This window comes from Pipra filicauda, unplaced genomic scaffold, assembly GCF_003945595.2.
Source record: "Pipra filicauda isolate LSUMZ 115617 unplaced genomic scaffold, ASM394559v2 scaffold1018_size37543_pilon, whole genome shotgun sequence".
Classification (NCBI taxonomy): Eukaryota; Metazoa; Chordata; class Aves; order Passeriformes; family Pipridae; genus Pipra; species Pipra filicauda.
The window spans coordinates 19,528-36,526 of record NW_024103450.1 but is presented as its reverse complement, the minus strand read 5'-3'; the positions used below and the strand labels follow the sequence as shown (position 1 = coordinate 36,526).

Sequence of the window (16,999 nt, the reverse complement as noted above, 5' to 3'; positions counted from 1 at the left end):
ATAAATTTTTTTTATTCTGTATGCCAAGTTACTCAAGCCTTACAGAACTCAGTGCAAGATCTCATAGCAGGGCAAGGTGCCCTTCCTATCCTTTAGCTTTTTAAGCTGATTCCACACAGGGACACTGTCCATAGGCCATGAGGGCTAGCAAGGGATTTGTCAAACCCAAGGGGAGTCACCTCTCATGGGTTGTGTCACCTCTGGGGCTCACTGATGACTGACCACAATTGCACTGTTTCCCCTTAACATTACACTGGTCAGACCCAGCTGGAAGGAGCTCTTGGCATTGAACTCTTTTGGGGCACTGAAGGTGCTCTGGAGGACAAAGATGTCATGGCAGGGCAGGACATAACAGGAATGCCTCAGGACACCTTTCCCCTCCCAGAGGAGGAGGAAAGCCAGGCTGGACACGTGGTTTTGTTGGAGCGAATATGGGATGCTTTGTTCAGGCAACCACATACCCCAGTGGGACTTGTAGCATTTGGGACCATTTTACACCCTCTGTAGGATCACTTTGTCCATAGGAGTCTCTTCAAGGCCATTCTCACTTCCTTATTCTTCAGAATATAGATGAGAGGGTTAAACATGGGAGTCACAACTGTGTCAAACAGGGCAGAGTATTTGTCAGGACCTCCAGAATCCCTCGAGTGTCCCTTTAAGTAGACGACTGTGGCTGAGCCATAGAAGAGTGTCAGCACCCCGAGGTGTGAGGAGCAGGTGGAGAAGGCTTTGTGCCTGCCCAGAACTGAGGGGGTTTTCAGACTTGCCCTGATGATTTTAATGTAAGACAGAACTATCAAGCAGAAGGGGAGGATTACAAAACCCAGGGTGATGGTGTGCAGCCCCACTTGGTTCCAGAACGTGTCTGCACAGACCAGGTCCAGCAGCGGGGGGACGTCCCAGAAGAAGTGAGGAAGGTCACGGGATGCACAGAAGGGCAAAGGGAACAGCTGGTAGGTCTGTCCTACCTGCACTGGTGCCACAGCCCCCCAGGAGCCCAGCAGCAGCCTGGTGCAGAGCCCCTGCTCATGGCCAGGGCACAGGGCAGGGGGTGGCACACGGCCATGCAGCACTCGTAGGCCATGGCAGCCAGGAGAAGGCTTTGGGTGCTGCCCAGCAGAACCAGGAAATACAGCTGGGCAGCACAGCCAGGGAAGGGGATCCTGCCATCTGCCCTCAGGAGACACAGCAGCATTTTGGGCAGAGTGACGGAGGTGTAGCAGACCTGCAGGAAGGACAAGTTCCTCGGGAAGAAGCACGTGGGGCTGTGCAGGCTGGAGTCCAGCACAGTGAGGAGGCAACCAGGCTGTTCCCTGCCAGCACCACCAGGTAGATGAGCAGGAACACCGGGAAGCACAGGCCCTGTGGCTGCAGTGTCTGCCCCTTGCAGAACAGTCTGGCTTACATTCCTTGTCCAGATCTTGAAGAGATGCATTTAATGTAAGAACATTGAGAAGAAAGAGGGTGAAAAAGGAGGAAAGTGATGAAAACGGGGAAGCAAGGCAAGGCAAGGCAAGGCAAGGCAAGGCAAGGTAAGGCAAGGAGAGGCAATCCAAACAAAGCAAGGCAAGGCACGACTCAGTTCTTAGACCTTGGTGAGAGAGATTAATCCCAGCTCTCCTCACATGTGGGAGCCCATCCCCTGGCGCTCTGTCAGCACACAAAGATCTGGGAGACTGTCCAAGATCTGAATCATTCACCTTTGCATGGTGAGGGGTGAATCCCACTGGAAGTAAACCAGGCTTCTCTCTTCCAGGGAATCCAGTGGCTCTGATGCATCCGTGGGGCATTTTAGCAGGACATGGAAGCAACAGTTTATGCAAAAATATCCAGGGTTCCTAACTGTGCTAAAAGACAGGTTAATGCAAGCAGTGCCAGTGTGTCCTGCAGTTTTCAGTCATCCAGAGAAGAAAGTGGTTCAAAGAGGGTGATCTCCCCATGGTACCTGATTTTCCTGAACAGGTCAGGTTTTTATAACTTCTGAAAGAGTCACCCACCCTGATAATCCTACCCCTTCACTTATCCACCCCTTTCCTCGAGCCTAACAGAGACCGGCGAGAGACCCTGCTCTGTCCCTGGGCAGTTCCTGAGCCACAACCCCCATTGCAGATCTCTCTTCCTCATTCGTCTCAGTATTCTTTATATATCGAGCTCCGTACTGGATGCTGTCACTGATGAGAACAGCAGGTCAGAAAACATCAAGTATCCAATTAGCCAAGGAACAAGCACAGGGCATTTTTTCAAGAGAAAAAACTGAATTCACACAAACATGTCATCCTAATACTTTTCATGTTTTCCCACAGTATTTGTGCCATTTTCCTGTGAGTTTTATCTGTCTCGTAGAGGTTTTCATTCAAAATTTCCAAGATCCAATTAAAGTTTGCATGAGAGAAAAGTCACTAGGATTGTTTTCTAATCTACCAACTTCATAACATAAATATACAGAAAAATTAAATATTCTCATTTAAAACCCAAACAAATCATTGAGACACCCACATTTATTTTAATTTAATGCTTTCACTCAAAGCAACCATTCCCATGCAGATTCTCCACATACCAGCAATCCCTGCTTGTTCCCAAATGTTGTCAAAGATGCAGCCTCCTCTTTTTAACTCTCAGGTGTCTCCATGCTCCGAAGATCTCGGGTGGAGCCCAGGGCAGGCCAGTTTTGCTCCCAGGAACCTGCCAGAGCCCTTCTTAGGTGGTGCCAATCTCCCAGGCAGCGTTTCCCAAAGCTGGAGGAAGCCTGAAAAGGAAGGAAACTTCCCCAAAGCCAAGCCAGGCTTTTCTCAGTATCTGAGCTGCTGCCCAGAGCCTTTGCCTCCCTGCACCCACGGCCTCCAAGGGTCTGCTGGAGAGTCCCTGGGGAGGCTTTGTCAGGAATGGCCCTCGGGGGGCTCCTGAAGGCTTCAAGGGACTGCAGGATTTTCAGAGCAATTTGGGTTTTTCTTTTGATTTTGCATTTCTGAGAGGTTTGTGCAACCATGGCCTCCAATTCTCTGCTGTAACGAGTCCCGTGAGAGCCTCAGACAGTGACAACCCTCAGGGGGGCTCGTTAATGCTTCAAGGCACTCAGGGTTTATTGAGGTACTTTTTTGACACTGAGCCTCTGAGAGGTTTGTTCAGTCATGGCCTCCAATGACCTGCTCTAATTAGTCCCCTGAGAGACTCTGTCAGTTGGGACACCCAGTGGGGCTCGTTAATGCTTCAGGGACTGCAGGGTTTTCACAGGACTTTGTGTTCTGCTTTCCACGCTGAGTGTCTGAGAGGTTTGTGCAATCCTCTGCAGTTACCTGCTCTAATGAGCCCTTGAGAGGCTTTGTCAGTTGTGACACTCTGTGGGGCCCATTAATTCTTTGAAGTAGTTCAGTTTTTAAGGGCACTTTGGCTTTTGCTTTTGACACAAAGCCTGTGACAGATTTGTGCAATCATGGCCTGCAGTGATCTCCTTCAAGGAGTCCTTGAGGAGCCTGGATTGGGAATGGCCCTCAGTGGGACCCATTAATGCTTCAAGATATGTCGAGTTTCTCTTCTGACTTGGACTCATGGAAAGGTTTGTGCAATCTCCTCTCAGAGGAGAACCTCACCTGAGGTTCAAGGACTCGGCGCCAAGTGCACCGTGGGGACCACGGGGCTCCTTAAAATCCATCAAGTGCTAAGAAACCACAGCTCTGCCTTGATTCTCCTCTAGTCTAGTGCAGTTAATGAGGAAGTTTTCTTAATATGGAGAAATACTTCAAAGAGGTTCTAATAAACATGCATTCTTATTTTCAAGGGTGTAGTTTATTACTTTTCTCCTTTGAGAAGAGTTGTTTGCATCATTCTCTGATTGATATGGATCCAGGGCATCTCCTAAGGAGGTTTGGACTGGCTGGAGCTTTCCCTTGAGGTCTGACACAGTGTGGACAACCTTGCTCCACATTTCCCAACCCCATCCTGTCTCTGCTCAGTCTCCTGGGTCCTGCTTTGCTCACAGAACTGGCTGCACACAGCAAAGAGGGGTTTTTCTTCTTTTTTTTGCAGCAATCTGGAGCCCATAAGGTTCACCTTTGGTAACAGACCCTCCTCAGCTGTGAGCCAAGTCCCCGCTGCCAGCAGTGAGGTTCAGCTCCCCCAAGGCAAAACTGTGCCAGAAATGTTTTAGACACCCAGGAAGTGAAATAATAAACAGGAATAAAGAGTTGGTACTGGGGGGACACTTGGGGATCCTGAGGGGCACTTATGGGGCAGTTTTGGGGGGGACATTTAGGGGACACTTGGGCATCCAGGGGGGCGCTTCAAGGTCAGGGGCCGCGCCGGGTCTGGATGGCTGAAGAATGGACACACAGCCCTGGAACCATTGGATCTCCTGGATAATTGAAGTGCCTCTAGCGGAAGGTGCACGGCCTGCCTGCCCCTCCTGCCGAGCACCAGCTCCATCTCCCAGTGGCTTTCCAGAAATCCAGGGCTGGGTGTGGATTGAACGCTATGGCAAGGGGCAGGATAAAGTTGCTTGGCTTCCACCTTTGGTGTCTCAGTGTTTGTGATCTTGGGAATCCTCACGAGCCTGAAACAATGGCAGATTATCTGTTCTCATAAGATGTGTACCTGGAGATTTTTTTTGATCTGTGTTTAAAAGTCTTCCTTGAATGAAAATTACAATGATAGAGATACAATGGAAAAAACAAAAGAAACAATGGGGGGAAAAAAAAAGAAAAAAGCAAAACAAAGAAACAAAAAGGAAGAAAAAAGATAAAAAGGAGGAAAAAAGAGGAAAAAACACGACAGAAATAAGAGGAAAAAATGAGACAAATAATTAAAAAAAAAGAAAAAAGAAAAAGGGGAAAAAAGAAAAAGAGAAAGAAAAAAGGGGTAAAAAGAAAGCAGAAAAAAGAAAGAAAAAAAGAAAGAAGACAAAAAAAGAAAAGACAGAAAAAGAAGAAAATCGAAAAACGCATTATCCTCACTCCGCTCACGTGCAAATGGCCGCTGTGACCCGCCACAAGGACTACAACTCCCGTGATGCTCCGCACAGTGCGCAGGCGCGGCCGTGGCCGTGCGGGGGCGTGGCCGCGCGCTGATTGGCTGCGGCGGTGTTCTCTAAGCGCGGTGCGCGCGCAGAGCGCCGTGTTGACTTCCGGGAGTCGTTGATGGCGGCGGGGCCCGCATTGTGCTGTAAGAGCTGGCGGGGGGTGCGGGAGAGCGGGGTCTGGGGATCCCCTCGGGGGCTGCGGGGAGCGCGGCTCTGGGTGGAAAGGCTGGAGGGCTCGGGAGGGTTTGGCGGGGGCTCGGGGGTTCCCGAGGGTCAGAGCGCGGGGCCTTGGAACCCTCTCGGGGGCCGCGGGGCCCGGGGGCCTCCCAAGAACCCGAATGGGTGATTTGATTCCTGAGAAAGTCCCTCGGAAAAAAAAAATCAAAACCACCCGACAAAAAAAGAACCCTAAAAAAGGGAAAAGTGAGAAAAAGGTGAAGAAAAAACTGCAGGGGCCAGGATGATTTTATTGCTTTGCTTCAGTTTTTCCTTGGTCTCCTCCTTCTCAGGTTTTCTGCTCTCTTCCTTTACAGAAAGCTCTTCTGCTGTTGTGTGGTTTTGGGGTCCCTGGGGGTTCCCTGAGGAGGTTTTGGGGGGTCCCTGAAGGGGTTTAGTGTCCTGAGGGGACTTAAGGGGGGGGGGGGTTGACGGTCCCTGAATGGGTTTGGGAATCCCTGAGGGAGTTTTGGAGTCTCCGAGGGAATTGGGAGGTCCTGGGGAGGGCCTTTGGGGGGGTCTTTGAAGCAGTTTTGTGGGTTTCTAGTGGGATTTTGGGAGTTCCAGACGGCTTTGAGGGTCCCTGAGGGGGTTTTTTGGGTCCCCTGAAAGGGCCTGGGGATTCCAGGTGGGTTTTGCAAGTCACTGAGAGGGTTTAGGGGGTCCTGGGGGGATATGAGGTCTCTGAGGATTTCTGAAGGGATTTCAGGGGTTCTGAGGGGATTTTATGGGGTCTCTGTGTCAGCAGACCGACCCCAGGGAAAGGGGATCCCAATGCCTGCCCCGAACCCCAGAGACCCCCAAAACTCAGCACACAGAGACCCCACAGGGGGTCCCGGGGGTCCCCTAAAGCCCAGCAGTGGGGTTCATGGGGTCCCCCAGCCCCCAGGGGAGGGGTCCTGGGGGTGCCCCCCAAAGTGCGGGGGGGAGATGAACCACATCCGGGTAAGGGGATCCCAGTGCCCCCAGTATATTCCAGTGACCTCCCAGTGATCCTCAGTACAGCCCAGTAACCCCCTCAGTGACCACCCAGTGTGTCCCAGTGACCTCCCACTGCCCCCCAGTATGGCCCAGTAATGCTCCAGTGTGCACCCAGTAACCCCCAGTATGGCCCAGTAACCAGCCAGTGTCCCCCCATGTGTCTTGGTAATCCCCCAGTAACTCCCCAGTCCCTCCCAGTGCTCTCCCAGTGTCCCTCAGTAACCCCCAGTCCCTCCCAGTGCTCCCTGGTTCCCCCCAGTGTGTCCCAGTACCCCCCAGTAATCCCCCAGTGCCCCCCAAAGCCCCCCAACTGTCCCCAGTGTGCCCCCAGATGCCCTTGGCCTTTCTGTGAGCAGGGGGGGAGGGGGGGGGCGTTGTTGTGGTCAGAGGGTCCGGGGGGGGCTCCTGGGGTGAGATGGAGGGTTGGGGGCATCAGGGATGAGGTTTGGGGACAGTGGAATTGGGGGTGTCAAGGGGGGAATTGGAAGCACCAAAAGGGTCTTGGGGACATGAGGGGGGTCTCAGGACTGACCTGCTTGTAGGGAAGCCCCTCCTCTGCCCCTCTAGGCCCCATTAACCCCCCACCAAATGTCCCCCAACTCCCCTTTTTTTCCTTTAATCCCCTCCCCCCACTGATCCCTTTGACCCCCCAATGCCCACAAGACCCTTTTAACTCCCCCAAATGCCCCCAAAGCCCCACCAAATCCCCATCCAACCCCTCCAGATCCCCCCAAATCTCCCCCAGCTCTTCCTTCAAATCCCTCCCAACCCCCCCCAAGAGGGATCACCCGGCACCCTGGGACAGGAACACAGTGGGCTGTACTGGGGGCACTGGGCTGTACTGGGAGAGCACTGGGGGAGCTCAGGTGTCCCACAACATCGTGGCCCAGCTCCAGGAGAGATCTGGGGAGCAGTGAGGGGGTACTGGACTGTACTGGTCTGTACTGATCTGTACTCCTCAATCCCCAGAGCCCCTCCCCAGCTCCCCCAGGACCCTCCCGCACCCCAAAGCCCCCCAGGCCCCCCCAGGCCCCTGACTTGGTCCTGCTGCCCCTTGAGCATCTGCAGCTGCTGCAGAACCAGGCATTTCATCAGCAAATGTGCAGGTGACCCCAAGCTGGGGGTGTGTTGATGTGCTGGAAGGCAGGAGGGCTCTGGAGCACAAGTGGTGAGGAGAGGCTGAGGGAGCTGGGGGTGTTGAGGCTGGAGAAGAGGAGGCTCAGGGGAGACCTCCTGACTGTCTGCAAGTCCCTGCCAGGAGGTTGGAGCCAGGTGGGGGTGGGGCTGTTCTGCCAGGAAGCAGCAGTAGGACAAGAGGGCTGGGTCTGGAGCTGTGCCAGGGGAGGTTTAGGTTGGATATTGGGAAGGAATTTTTTGCTGAGAGAGTAATGAGGCCTTGGAATGGGCTGGGCAGGGAGGGGGTGGAGTCCCCGTCCCTGGAGGTGTTGAAGGTGAGAGTGGATGTGGCCTCAGTGCCATGGTCTGGGAAGCACGGCGGGGTTGGATCCAGGGTTGGACTTGATGATCTCGGAGGTCTTTTCCAACGTGGCTGATTCTGTGATTCTCTGATTCCCATTCCTGTGGCAGCACATGCTTGAGGCTCCATCCCCAGGGTGATGGAGATGTCTGTCCATATCTATCTGCAAGGTTAGTCTGTAAATGTGTGGTGTTAGAAAAGCAGGCTGAGTTCTGGGCTGGTTGTAGAAGGAGAAAGAAGCCCCCAGGCCAGTGCAAGCAGGCAGCCCTCAGCTTGCACCTGATGTCCCCTCCCTGCAGGTTCCTGTCCTTGAGCCCAGGCCCTGAGGTGAGGCTGAGAAGTGGCGCGGAGGTGAGCCCAGAGCTGTCCCTGAGGTGAGGCTGAGAATAAGTGCAAGGCAGAGGTGCTGCTGAGGAAGGAGAGCCCCGTGGTGGGGAAGGCACAAAGCTGTGAGTGCCCATCCCCGAGCAGGTGCTGTGTCCATCCCCTGTGTGCCAGGTGAGCTGGGGCTTTGCTGCAGAGCTGCGGGCGCTGATTTGAGCGGCTGCAAGTGCTGAGATGGTGGGCACCCAGGAACACCAACTGTGCCTGGCCACGGAGCCTGCAAGGAGGAGCAGAGACAGCCCTGGCAGTGTGGGGGGCCAGGTTGTCCCTGTGCCTTCCCCTGCAGGCCCTGGCTGTCCCTGCTGGGCCCCTGTCCATCCTCCCCTCAGGTCCCTGCACACCTACTCTCCAGAGCTTGACTCACTGCAGACTTTGCAGGGAAATCTGTGTTGGCAGCTGCATCCTGAGCCCGAGGGCCGTTTGTATCCCCGAGTGCTGATCCAGCCTGGGGACCCAAGGGATCCTCTGCCATTCCATCCATGCAGCAGGAGTCACCCTGCTGCCCTTGACTCCCTGCAGAGGAACAAGTGCCATCTCTCTGTTTGGGAGAAGCCAGATGCTGCCCCTGGGCCATCAGAAGTGGTGCTGAAGCCTCTTTCAGCCCAGCCCTGGGTGCAGTTTTCTCATCCCCTCACCGAGTGCCCGCTGCCCCAGCCGGCACTGACCAACCAGGGTGTTTGGCACACTGGGATTGGTGGTTTGGAGAAACAGCCCCAGGCTGGCAGGGGGCCAGAGGACCTCGAGGAACAGCCCTGGCGAGGTGCCTGCACTGTCAGGGGGCCAGGGGATCGCTGCTCCACGGAACCGGCTGGAGCTCTGGGTGACCCTGAGCTGAAGGGCCTGTGAGCTGTGGATGAGTCCAGGATGGAGCAGAGACCCCCCTGCAGCCTGGGAGGAGCCCACGCCAGAGCAGGGGATGCCCAAAGGAGGCTGAGAGCCTGTGGGAAGCCCCTGATTTCCAGGGCTGCCCCCGTGCCCCAACTTGGTTTAAGAAGAGTTTTTTTGGGCTAATTTTTAATATTTTATAGTATTTTTTAACTGAATCTCATTTTTTTGCAGTTTGGGGGAGTGGGGGACTTCTTGCTATTTCTGAGGGGTTTTTATCTGAATCACAGTTGTTTGGGTTTTTCTGGGCTGAATCTTGGTGTTTTGGAGGTTTCTATGGTCAGAGGATGCCCAATGAGTTTTAGAGATGGACTTGGGCATTGGGAACCCCCAAGCCAATGCACTCAGCCCTTGTTTTCCCCCCCATCAGGATTTCTCCTTCCCAAAGCTTGGCCAGATGAAGGAGGCTGCGAGGAAGAGGAAGATGCCTTGTTCCCCCCAGGCAGGTGAGGAGGAAGTCAGTGTCCCTTTGGGCGGGTGTTGTGCTGGCTCTGTCAGCCGAGCATGGCCCCGGCTGCAGGACAACCCCGCTGGCGCCGCCGTCCTGCCGGGGCCGGAGTTGGGGGGATGTCCTTGGCCTTCCCTGTGGGCCGGAGGCAAATCCCCTGCCTGTCCTTCTTGCTTCCTGCCCCAGGCCCCGAGGTGAGGACGGAGAGCCCGGAGGACAAATCCCCCCGTGAGACCCTGGTGGGAGAGGCCGTTTTGAAGGGCTCCCCGGCGCAGGAAGGCAGCGGGGAGGAAAAGGGCCGGAGATCCCCCCGCAGGAGGGGCTCCAAAGCCAGCCCAGGGTGCTCTGAGGAGGAAAGAGCCAGCCTGTGCCGGGAAGGCGGCCGGAGCTTGAGGGGGAGCTCTGAGCTGGTGGTCCCTGAGCAGCCTCCCAGCAGGGAGAAGCCCTTCAGGTGCTTGGAGTGTGGGAAGAGCTTCAGCCTGAGCGCCAAACTCCTCACCCACCAGCACATCCACACTGGGGAACGTCCCTACACATGTGGGGAATGTGGGAAGAGCTTCAGTGACAGCTCCACCCTCCGCAACCACCGGCGCATCCACACCGGGGAACGGCCCTACAAGTGTGGGGAGTGTGGGAAGAGCTTCACGCAGAGCGCCAACCTCCGCACCCACCATCGTATCCACACTGGGGAACTGCCCTACACATGTGGGGAATGTGGGAAGAGCTTCAGGCAGAGCGCCAACCTCCGCACCCACCAGCGCACCCACACTGGGGAACAGCCCTACACATGTAGAGAATGTGGGAAGAGCTTCAACTGCAGCTCCCACCTACGCAACCACTGTCGTATCCACACTGGAGAACGGCCCTACGTGTGTCAGGAATGCGGGAAGAGCTTCAGTGACACCTCCACCCTCGTCAAGCACCAGCGCGTCCACACCGGGGAGCAGCCCTACACATGTGGGGAGTGTGGGAAGAGCTTCAGTACGAGCTCCAGCCTCCTCACCCACCGGCGCATCCACACTGGAGAACGGCCCTACAAGTGCTTGGAATGTGGGAAGAGGTTTCAGACCAGCTCAAATCTCCTCCAGCACCAGCGGACGCACAGGGATGAGAGGCCCTTCCGCTGCACCGACTGCGGGAAGGGCTTCAAGCAGAGCTCTGACCTTAACACCCACCGGCGCATCCACACTGGAGAACGGCCCTACAAGTGCTTGGAATGTGGGAAGAGGTTTCAGACCAGCCCACATCTCCTCCTGCACCAGCGGACGCACACGGATGAGAGGCCCTTCCGCTGCACTGACTGTGGGAAGGGCTTCAAGCAGAACTCCGCCCTCGTCACCCACCGGCGCATCCACACCGGGGAGAGGCCCTACAAGTGTGGGGAGTGTGGGAAGAGCTTTGCCCACAGCTCTTCCTTGACCAAACATCAACAGACCCACCGTTAAAAGAAGCGCTACGAGTGGCCCGACCCCCATTGGATGATCCATAGGAACTCATTTTGGGCACAGACCTGGTGACCCACGTTCCAGGTGATCCATGCTGGGCACAGACCTGATGACCCCTGTGTCCAGCCCTTGTCCCGACCCCCCTGACAGCAAGAGTGACCCAGGGTCTTGTAACTGATCCCTTGGGGAAGATTACAGTTAGTTTATCTATCTCTATCTATCTATATATATGTAGGGTTCAGTTTAGATCAATTTTGTTTCCTTGTAGAGTAGGTTTGGGGCAGTTTTGGCTCCTGTCTATAGTGATCTAAAACCATAAAAATAACACTTCCTCTCTCTGGCTCCAAGCCCAGCCTGTCCCCTCCAGGGGTGGATGTTCTCCCCCCCTTCCCCGGGCGGTTCCTTTGCCCCTGGGCAGCAAAGCCCCCGCTGCTTCTGCAACTGGAGAGTGTTGGAGCCGTGGACCATTAACATTCCAGTCTCTCCCAGCTCTGCATCCCAAAAGTCGAGCGGGATCAATGTGTCCCCTCAAAGTGACTCAATCCCGTAGCAGTTCATATTCCAGGCAGAATGCCAAAGGGCATCCTGGGACTCAAAGTCCTTCGGTCTCTGTCGCACGTGCGCAGTGAAGTGCTCGGATGGGAGTGCTTGAGGAGGTCCCATGTCACCGTTTGAAGTGTCTGTATAAGCTTGTGTTGATCTTAATAAAGCTCATTGGGTTACTGCACCCCCGTGTCGACTGGGTTCGTGCAAGACAAATGCTCTAAATGGCCGCCCCAATCGGGACATTCAACAGGCGTCGGTAACCAGAGGCCACAGGCCTTGGGACATCTTGCCATGGCATCCGTCCTGATGGAATTCCAAGGAAAAAGGAAGAGCTCTTCGACAAATCGTGCGCATCAGTCACCTCTGCAAAGACAGGACAAAAAGGGAAAAAGGACAAAAAAGGACAAAAGAAGAAAAATCCGGCTTCGGCAAACAAGAGGTGACCTATTAGGATGGGAGGGATGTATTCCCACCCACGAGGGGAGGTGTTCCCCAGAAATTAAAGAAGAAGCTGAAGCTATTTGCCAATTCCTAAAAATGCTGGACAAAGACGTAACAGAAAATAAACCATTGGCGCTCTTAAATTGGATCGTCACAAATGAACCGGCACTTCCATTGATGCCTTACGGCTCTTTTAGTTTCTTTTTTTTTTTCTAATTTTATAAGCTTTATAAGTAATTATAAGTAGTAGAAGTAGCTTTTAGAAGTAGCTATATTATATCCCTCACCCTTTGGCACAATAGTTTACACATTCCCTACCCCATCACCCCATTTTATGTTCCCCATATCAATCCCTGAATTCCAGTAGAAAATGTTTAGTCTTTTGTCAAGGCAAGGTCTATGCTGTTTAGAGAACACTCATATCTTGGCCTGAACCACAGAACACGGTCAGAAACTAGGTGACCATGTACCCTTTGTGCTTTGAAGAAGATGAAGATGATGAAGAAAAGCCCCCAGACCCAGTTCCCAGGGGGTGGGCCAGGGGGTGGGCCAGGGCAAAAGTTACGGGATGGACAAAACTACGGGATGGACAAAACTTGAATTGGTCGGGCAGTATTATAAATTGTGACACCTGAACACGGCCTGCGCGCGTGTCCTGTGATCTTTATGCCTAGGCACAAATTAAACCCTTTTCTTATCTCATCCTCAATTAACTGCTCCGGAGTTGTTTTCCTCAGCACCCTTAGGCATCAGCTGGTGGCCCATATGGGGAAATCAGAGACCTGAGGCTACTCCAGATTGGAAACTTTCATCCTGCAGGAATTCTTCATCAGCCGGCGTTTTTTAGAATTCCCGCAGTGATCTAGGGAAGCCCCAGCTCCACAGAACCAAGCATGGAGCACAGAGGTGAGTTAAGAAAAGGGTGAATAAGGAAAAAGTTTTTTTTTTTTTGTTAACAGCTGCAGAAGAGTTTTTATGTTTCCCAGGAGACAGGGAACACGGTGGTACTGGAAAGGCTTGGACTTGGGCCCGGAAGTCGTGAGAGTCAATTTCCGGAGGCAAAAAGGGTTTCACCGAGTGCAGGTCAGAGTGGATTTGTGTCAGCCTAGGGCTGGGTTTTGTTTTGGTGGGAGGGGGACGCCCTTCCAGAGTGCTCTGTTGCTACAAGGAGCTGGGGGGGCTCTGTAGTTAAGTGGTTAAAGTAACAACTTTGTAACCCTAGACCTGCAGGTTTAAGTCTCGCAGTGAAAAGTTTTTCTGTGTCTATTAAACAGTATGGGCAGTACACAATCCAAGGGGGTACGGAGGACTCCCCTTTAGTCCTAATTTTACACCCCTGGGACAATCTGAAACACCTTTAAAGAAGCAAGAACTGTGTTGGTTATCTATGAATGTGTGGCCTTTATACGGGAACCAAAGGGGGTAGCGTGGCCAAAACTTGGAACGTTCGAATTAGATACTGTAATGCAACTTATGATGCTACATAGAGAGGAAAAATGGGAAGAAATCCGGTGTGCAGAATTGTTTCTATTTCTTTTAACGCGGCCTGAGTGGAAAAAGCAGTACAAGAGAGCCCCGATGGGGAAAAGGAAGCCTGAGAAAGTGGCGGGAGCGAGTCCCGCTGGCGTAGACGATGGAACAGAGGCTGTCGGTTTGGCCGGAGCGGGCACAGCGGCACAGATAAGATCTATAAGGTCGGCTTTTGTTGGAACTGCTTTCGGCGCGGCAGAGCTGGGCGGGGGTAATACAGACGCTGCAGGGCTGGCGAGCTCGGAGGTAATGTCTGGTTTGATCGCAACAGGGATAACAGCAGGAGCGACTCCTGGCCCCACAGGGGCAATGGAAGCGAGACCCTCCCCGCCTGTTCCGGTGAGTGTGGGGAGAGCAGCCCGTTCCCTTGCAGCTGCACGTGGCTTTGCCGGAGCAGATGGGGTTGTCACGGTAACAGCAGAGGTGAGCACAGGCACAGCAGAGGAAGTGAGAGCTGAAGTTGTGAGTTCTACCAGTGACGTGACAAGAACTGTGAGGTCTAAAAAGTCAGCTTTTACTGGGGTTGCTTTCGGCGTGGTGACACCAGAAAAAGTTACTGTAGATGCGGCATCTGTTGTAGAGGGAAGGGAGACTTTAGAAATCGCGGCGAGAGATGCGCCAAGACCAGCCGGTGTAGTGACGGTGACAGGCATCGGGGTCGCTGGCTCTGACGGTGGCAGTGAAGGTGCCAGCCCCGGGGTGTTTGTGGAACCGAGCAACCCAGCACCGCAGACAAGCGCTGGAGCCGTTGATTGTCAGTGGCGATAGCGGTGTGAGAGCTGTAAAAACGGGGCTGTGTGCCTCGATTGCAGGGGGGACCCCAGAGTTGAGTGCTGCGAACACAGCAGACTGTGCCACTGCAGTAGCAAATGCAAAGGCAATAAACTGGTCTAAGATGTATGAAGTTAGACAGGATACGAATGAGTCACCCACAGATTTTTCTGAATAAGCTGAAAGATGTCATAAGAAAATACATTGATATTGATATAGAGTCAGACCTGGGGAAAAAACACCTAGTGTATTTGTTTGTAGGTGTCCTAGTTAGGACAACTGAGACCAGTTCATCAGGGTATGGGTGTAACCCAAAACTGTGTATTCTATAGCCTTCCATGCCATTTCCCAGAAACTGATATCAATGAACCATTTACACCCTCTGCCCATAGAGCCTGACTCCTCAGGCTATAAACTAGGTGTTAAGAGGCCTGTGAGATAGGAGGATGCTCCTGTCCTCACACCCTTTGTGGAACTCCCCGCCCTGAGGGAAGTGCTGAGCATTCCTGCCTGAACTGCAGGATATATAATCTTGGAGTCTTGGAACATTTTTAACCACTCTGTGGGATCCAGAGAAGGACTGCGGCTCATCGCTCTCAAACAGACTTGGATCACCACCCTATACTGGACTCCAATCACCACTTTGACCAGACTGCAACAGCTCTCCCACCAGCATCTCACTGCAATCACCACTTTTGACCAGACTGCAACAGCTCTCCCACCAGCAGGTTCTTCCCCTCTCCCTTTACTTTGGACTCAAACAGGGCCCAAGGAACGCCACGTTGTTCATGCCCCAGGGTACTGGGTTATACATTTGGGTTTTGTGGGTTAAGACCAATTGTTTGTTTGTATGATTGTACTTACTGTATTATTTTAGTAAATTGTTATTCTGACTTATAATCTCTCCTTTGAGTTGAGTTCATTTCCCCTGCTGGTTAACTCTTAAACCAGCACACTCATGCTCTTTTCTGCTCTGACAAAAGGATCCACCATCTCTAAATCCTCCCTTCAAGCCCTCTCAGGGCTGTCCTGTGCTGTCCTCAGTCTCCACACCAGTGAGGCCACAGCTCCTTAGCCCCTCTCTAGTGCTCCTGTGCTTGAGACCTTTAAAGTCCATCTTGGGAGATCTCTGGGCACTCACAGATGTTTTTGCAGATGAAAATATCGTGCTCATAGTCTAAGTAAATCATAGTTGTCATGAAAACCAGCATTCCCATTGCTAAGGTCAGTTACCATGGCAACCATCACACATTCCCATTGTTACAGTCAGTTACCATGGCAACGATCATACATTCCCACTGGTATGCTTGGTTACCATGGCAACCAGCATACATTCTCATTGCCATGGTCAGTTACCACGGCAACCATCATACATTGCCATTGGTACAGTCAGTTACCTTGGCAACCATCATACACTCACATTGCTACGGTCGGTTACTATGGCAACCATCATAAAGTCCTGTTGCTATGGTCAGTTACCAAGGCAATCATCATACATTCCTTTTGCTACTGTCAGTTACCATGGCAACCACCATACATTCCCACTGCTACGGTCGGTTAACATGGCAACCATCATACATTACCATTGCTGTGGTCAGTTACCATGGTAACCATAATACGGTCCACTGCTACAATCAGTTACCATGGCAACCATCATACAGCCGTGTTGGCACGATCAGTTAGCATGACAACCATCTGAATTCCAGTTTCTATGGTCAGTTACCATGGCAACCATCATACATTCCCATTGTTACAGTCAGTTACCATGGCAATGATCATACATTCCCACTGGTACGCTTGGTTACCATGGTAACCATTATACAGTCCCATTGCTATCATCAGTTACCATGGCAAACAGCATACATTCCCATTCCTACGGTCAGTTACCATGGCAACTAGCATACATTCCCATTGCTAAAGTAGGTTACCATGGCAACCATCATACAGTCATGTTGCTATAGTCATTTACCATGGCAAATAACATACATTCTTGTTGCTACGGTCAGATCCCATGGAAAACATCATGCATTCCTGTTGCTGCAGTCAGTTACCATGGCAACCATCATACTTCCAGTTGCTACAGTCAGTTTATCATGGCAACCATGACACATTTCCATCGCTACGGTCAGTTACGATGGCAATCATCATACATTCGCACTGCTACGGTCAGTTACCATGGCAACCAGCATACATTCCCATTGCTATGCTCAGTTACCATGGCAACCATCATACATTCCACTTGCTAGGGTCACTTACCATGGCAACCATCATGCATTCTTTATGTCATGGTTGGTTACCATGGCAACTATCATACATTTCCTATTGCTTTAGTCAGTTACCATGGCAACCATCACACATTCCCCTTGCTACAGTCAGTTACCATGGCAACCATCATACCTCCAGTTGCTACAGTCAGTTACCATGGTAACCATCAAACATTTCCATTGCTTTGGTCTGTTACCATGGCAAGCATCACACATTCCAGTTGCTAGGGTCAGTTACCATGGCAACCATCATACATTCTTATTGCTATGGTTGGTTACCATGGCAACCAGCATACATTTCCATTGGTACGGTCAGTTACCACAGGAACCATAATACTTCCCACTGGTACAGTTGGTTACCATGGCAACCATCATACATTCCCATTGCTACACTCAGTTATCATGGCAATCATCATACAGTCTTATTGCTATGGTCAGTTACCATGGTAAGCATCACACATTTCCCACTGCAAAGGTCAGTTGCCATGGCAACCGTCATACAGTCCCATTGGTATGGTCAGTTACTATGGCAACCATCATACAGTCTCGTTGCTATAGTCAGTTACTCTGGCAACCATCATAGATTCCTGTTGCTATGAT

The 16,999-nt window shown here is 52.4% G+C and overlaps 1 protein-coding gene across 1 annotated transcript; it reads left to right on the top strand.

Moving 5' to 3' along the window:
• Positions 1–9,791: 9,791 nt before the first annotated feature.
• On the top strand, positions 9,792–11,121 carry LOC113999389 (zinc finger protein 239-like; the record flags this gene model as incomplete). Its single annotated transcript, XM_027742791.2, has 1 exon — positions 9,792–11,121. A coding segment is annotated over one exon (1,056 nt), but the record flags the coding sequence as incomplete, so codon positions are not given.
• Positions 11,122–16,999: the final 5,878 nt, after the last annotated feature.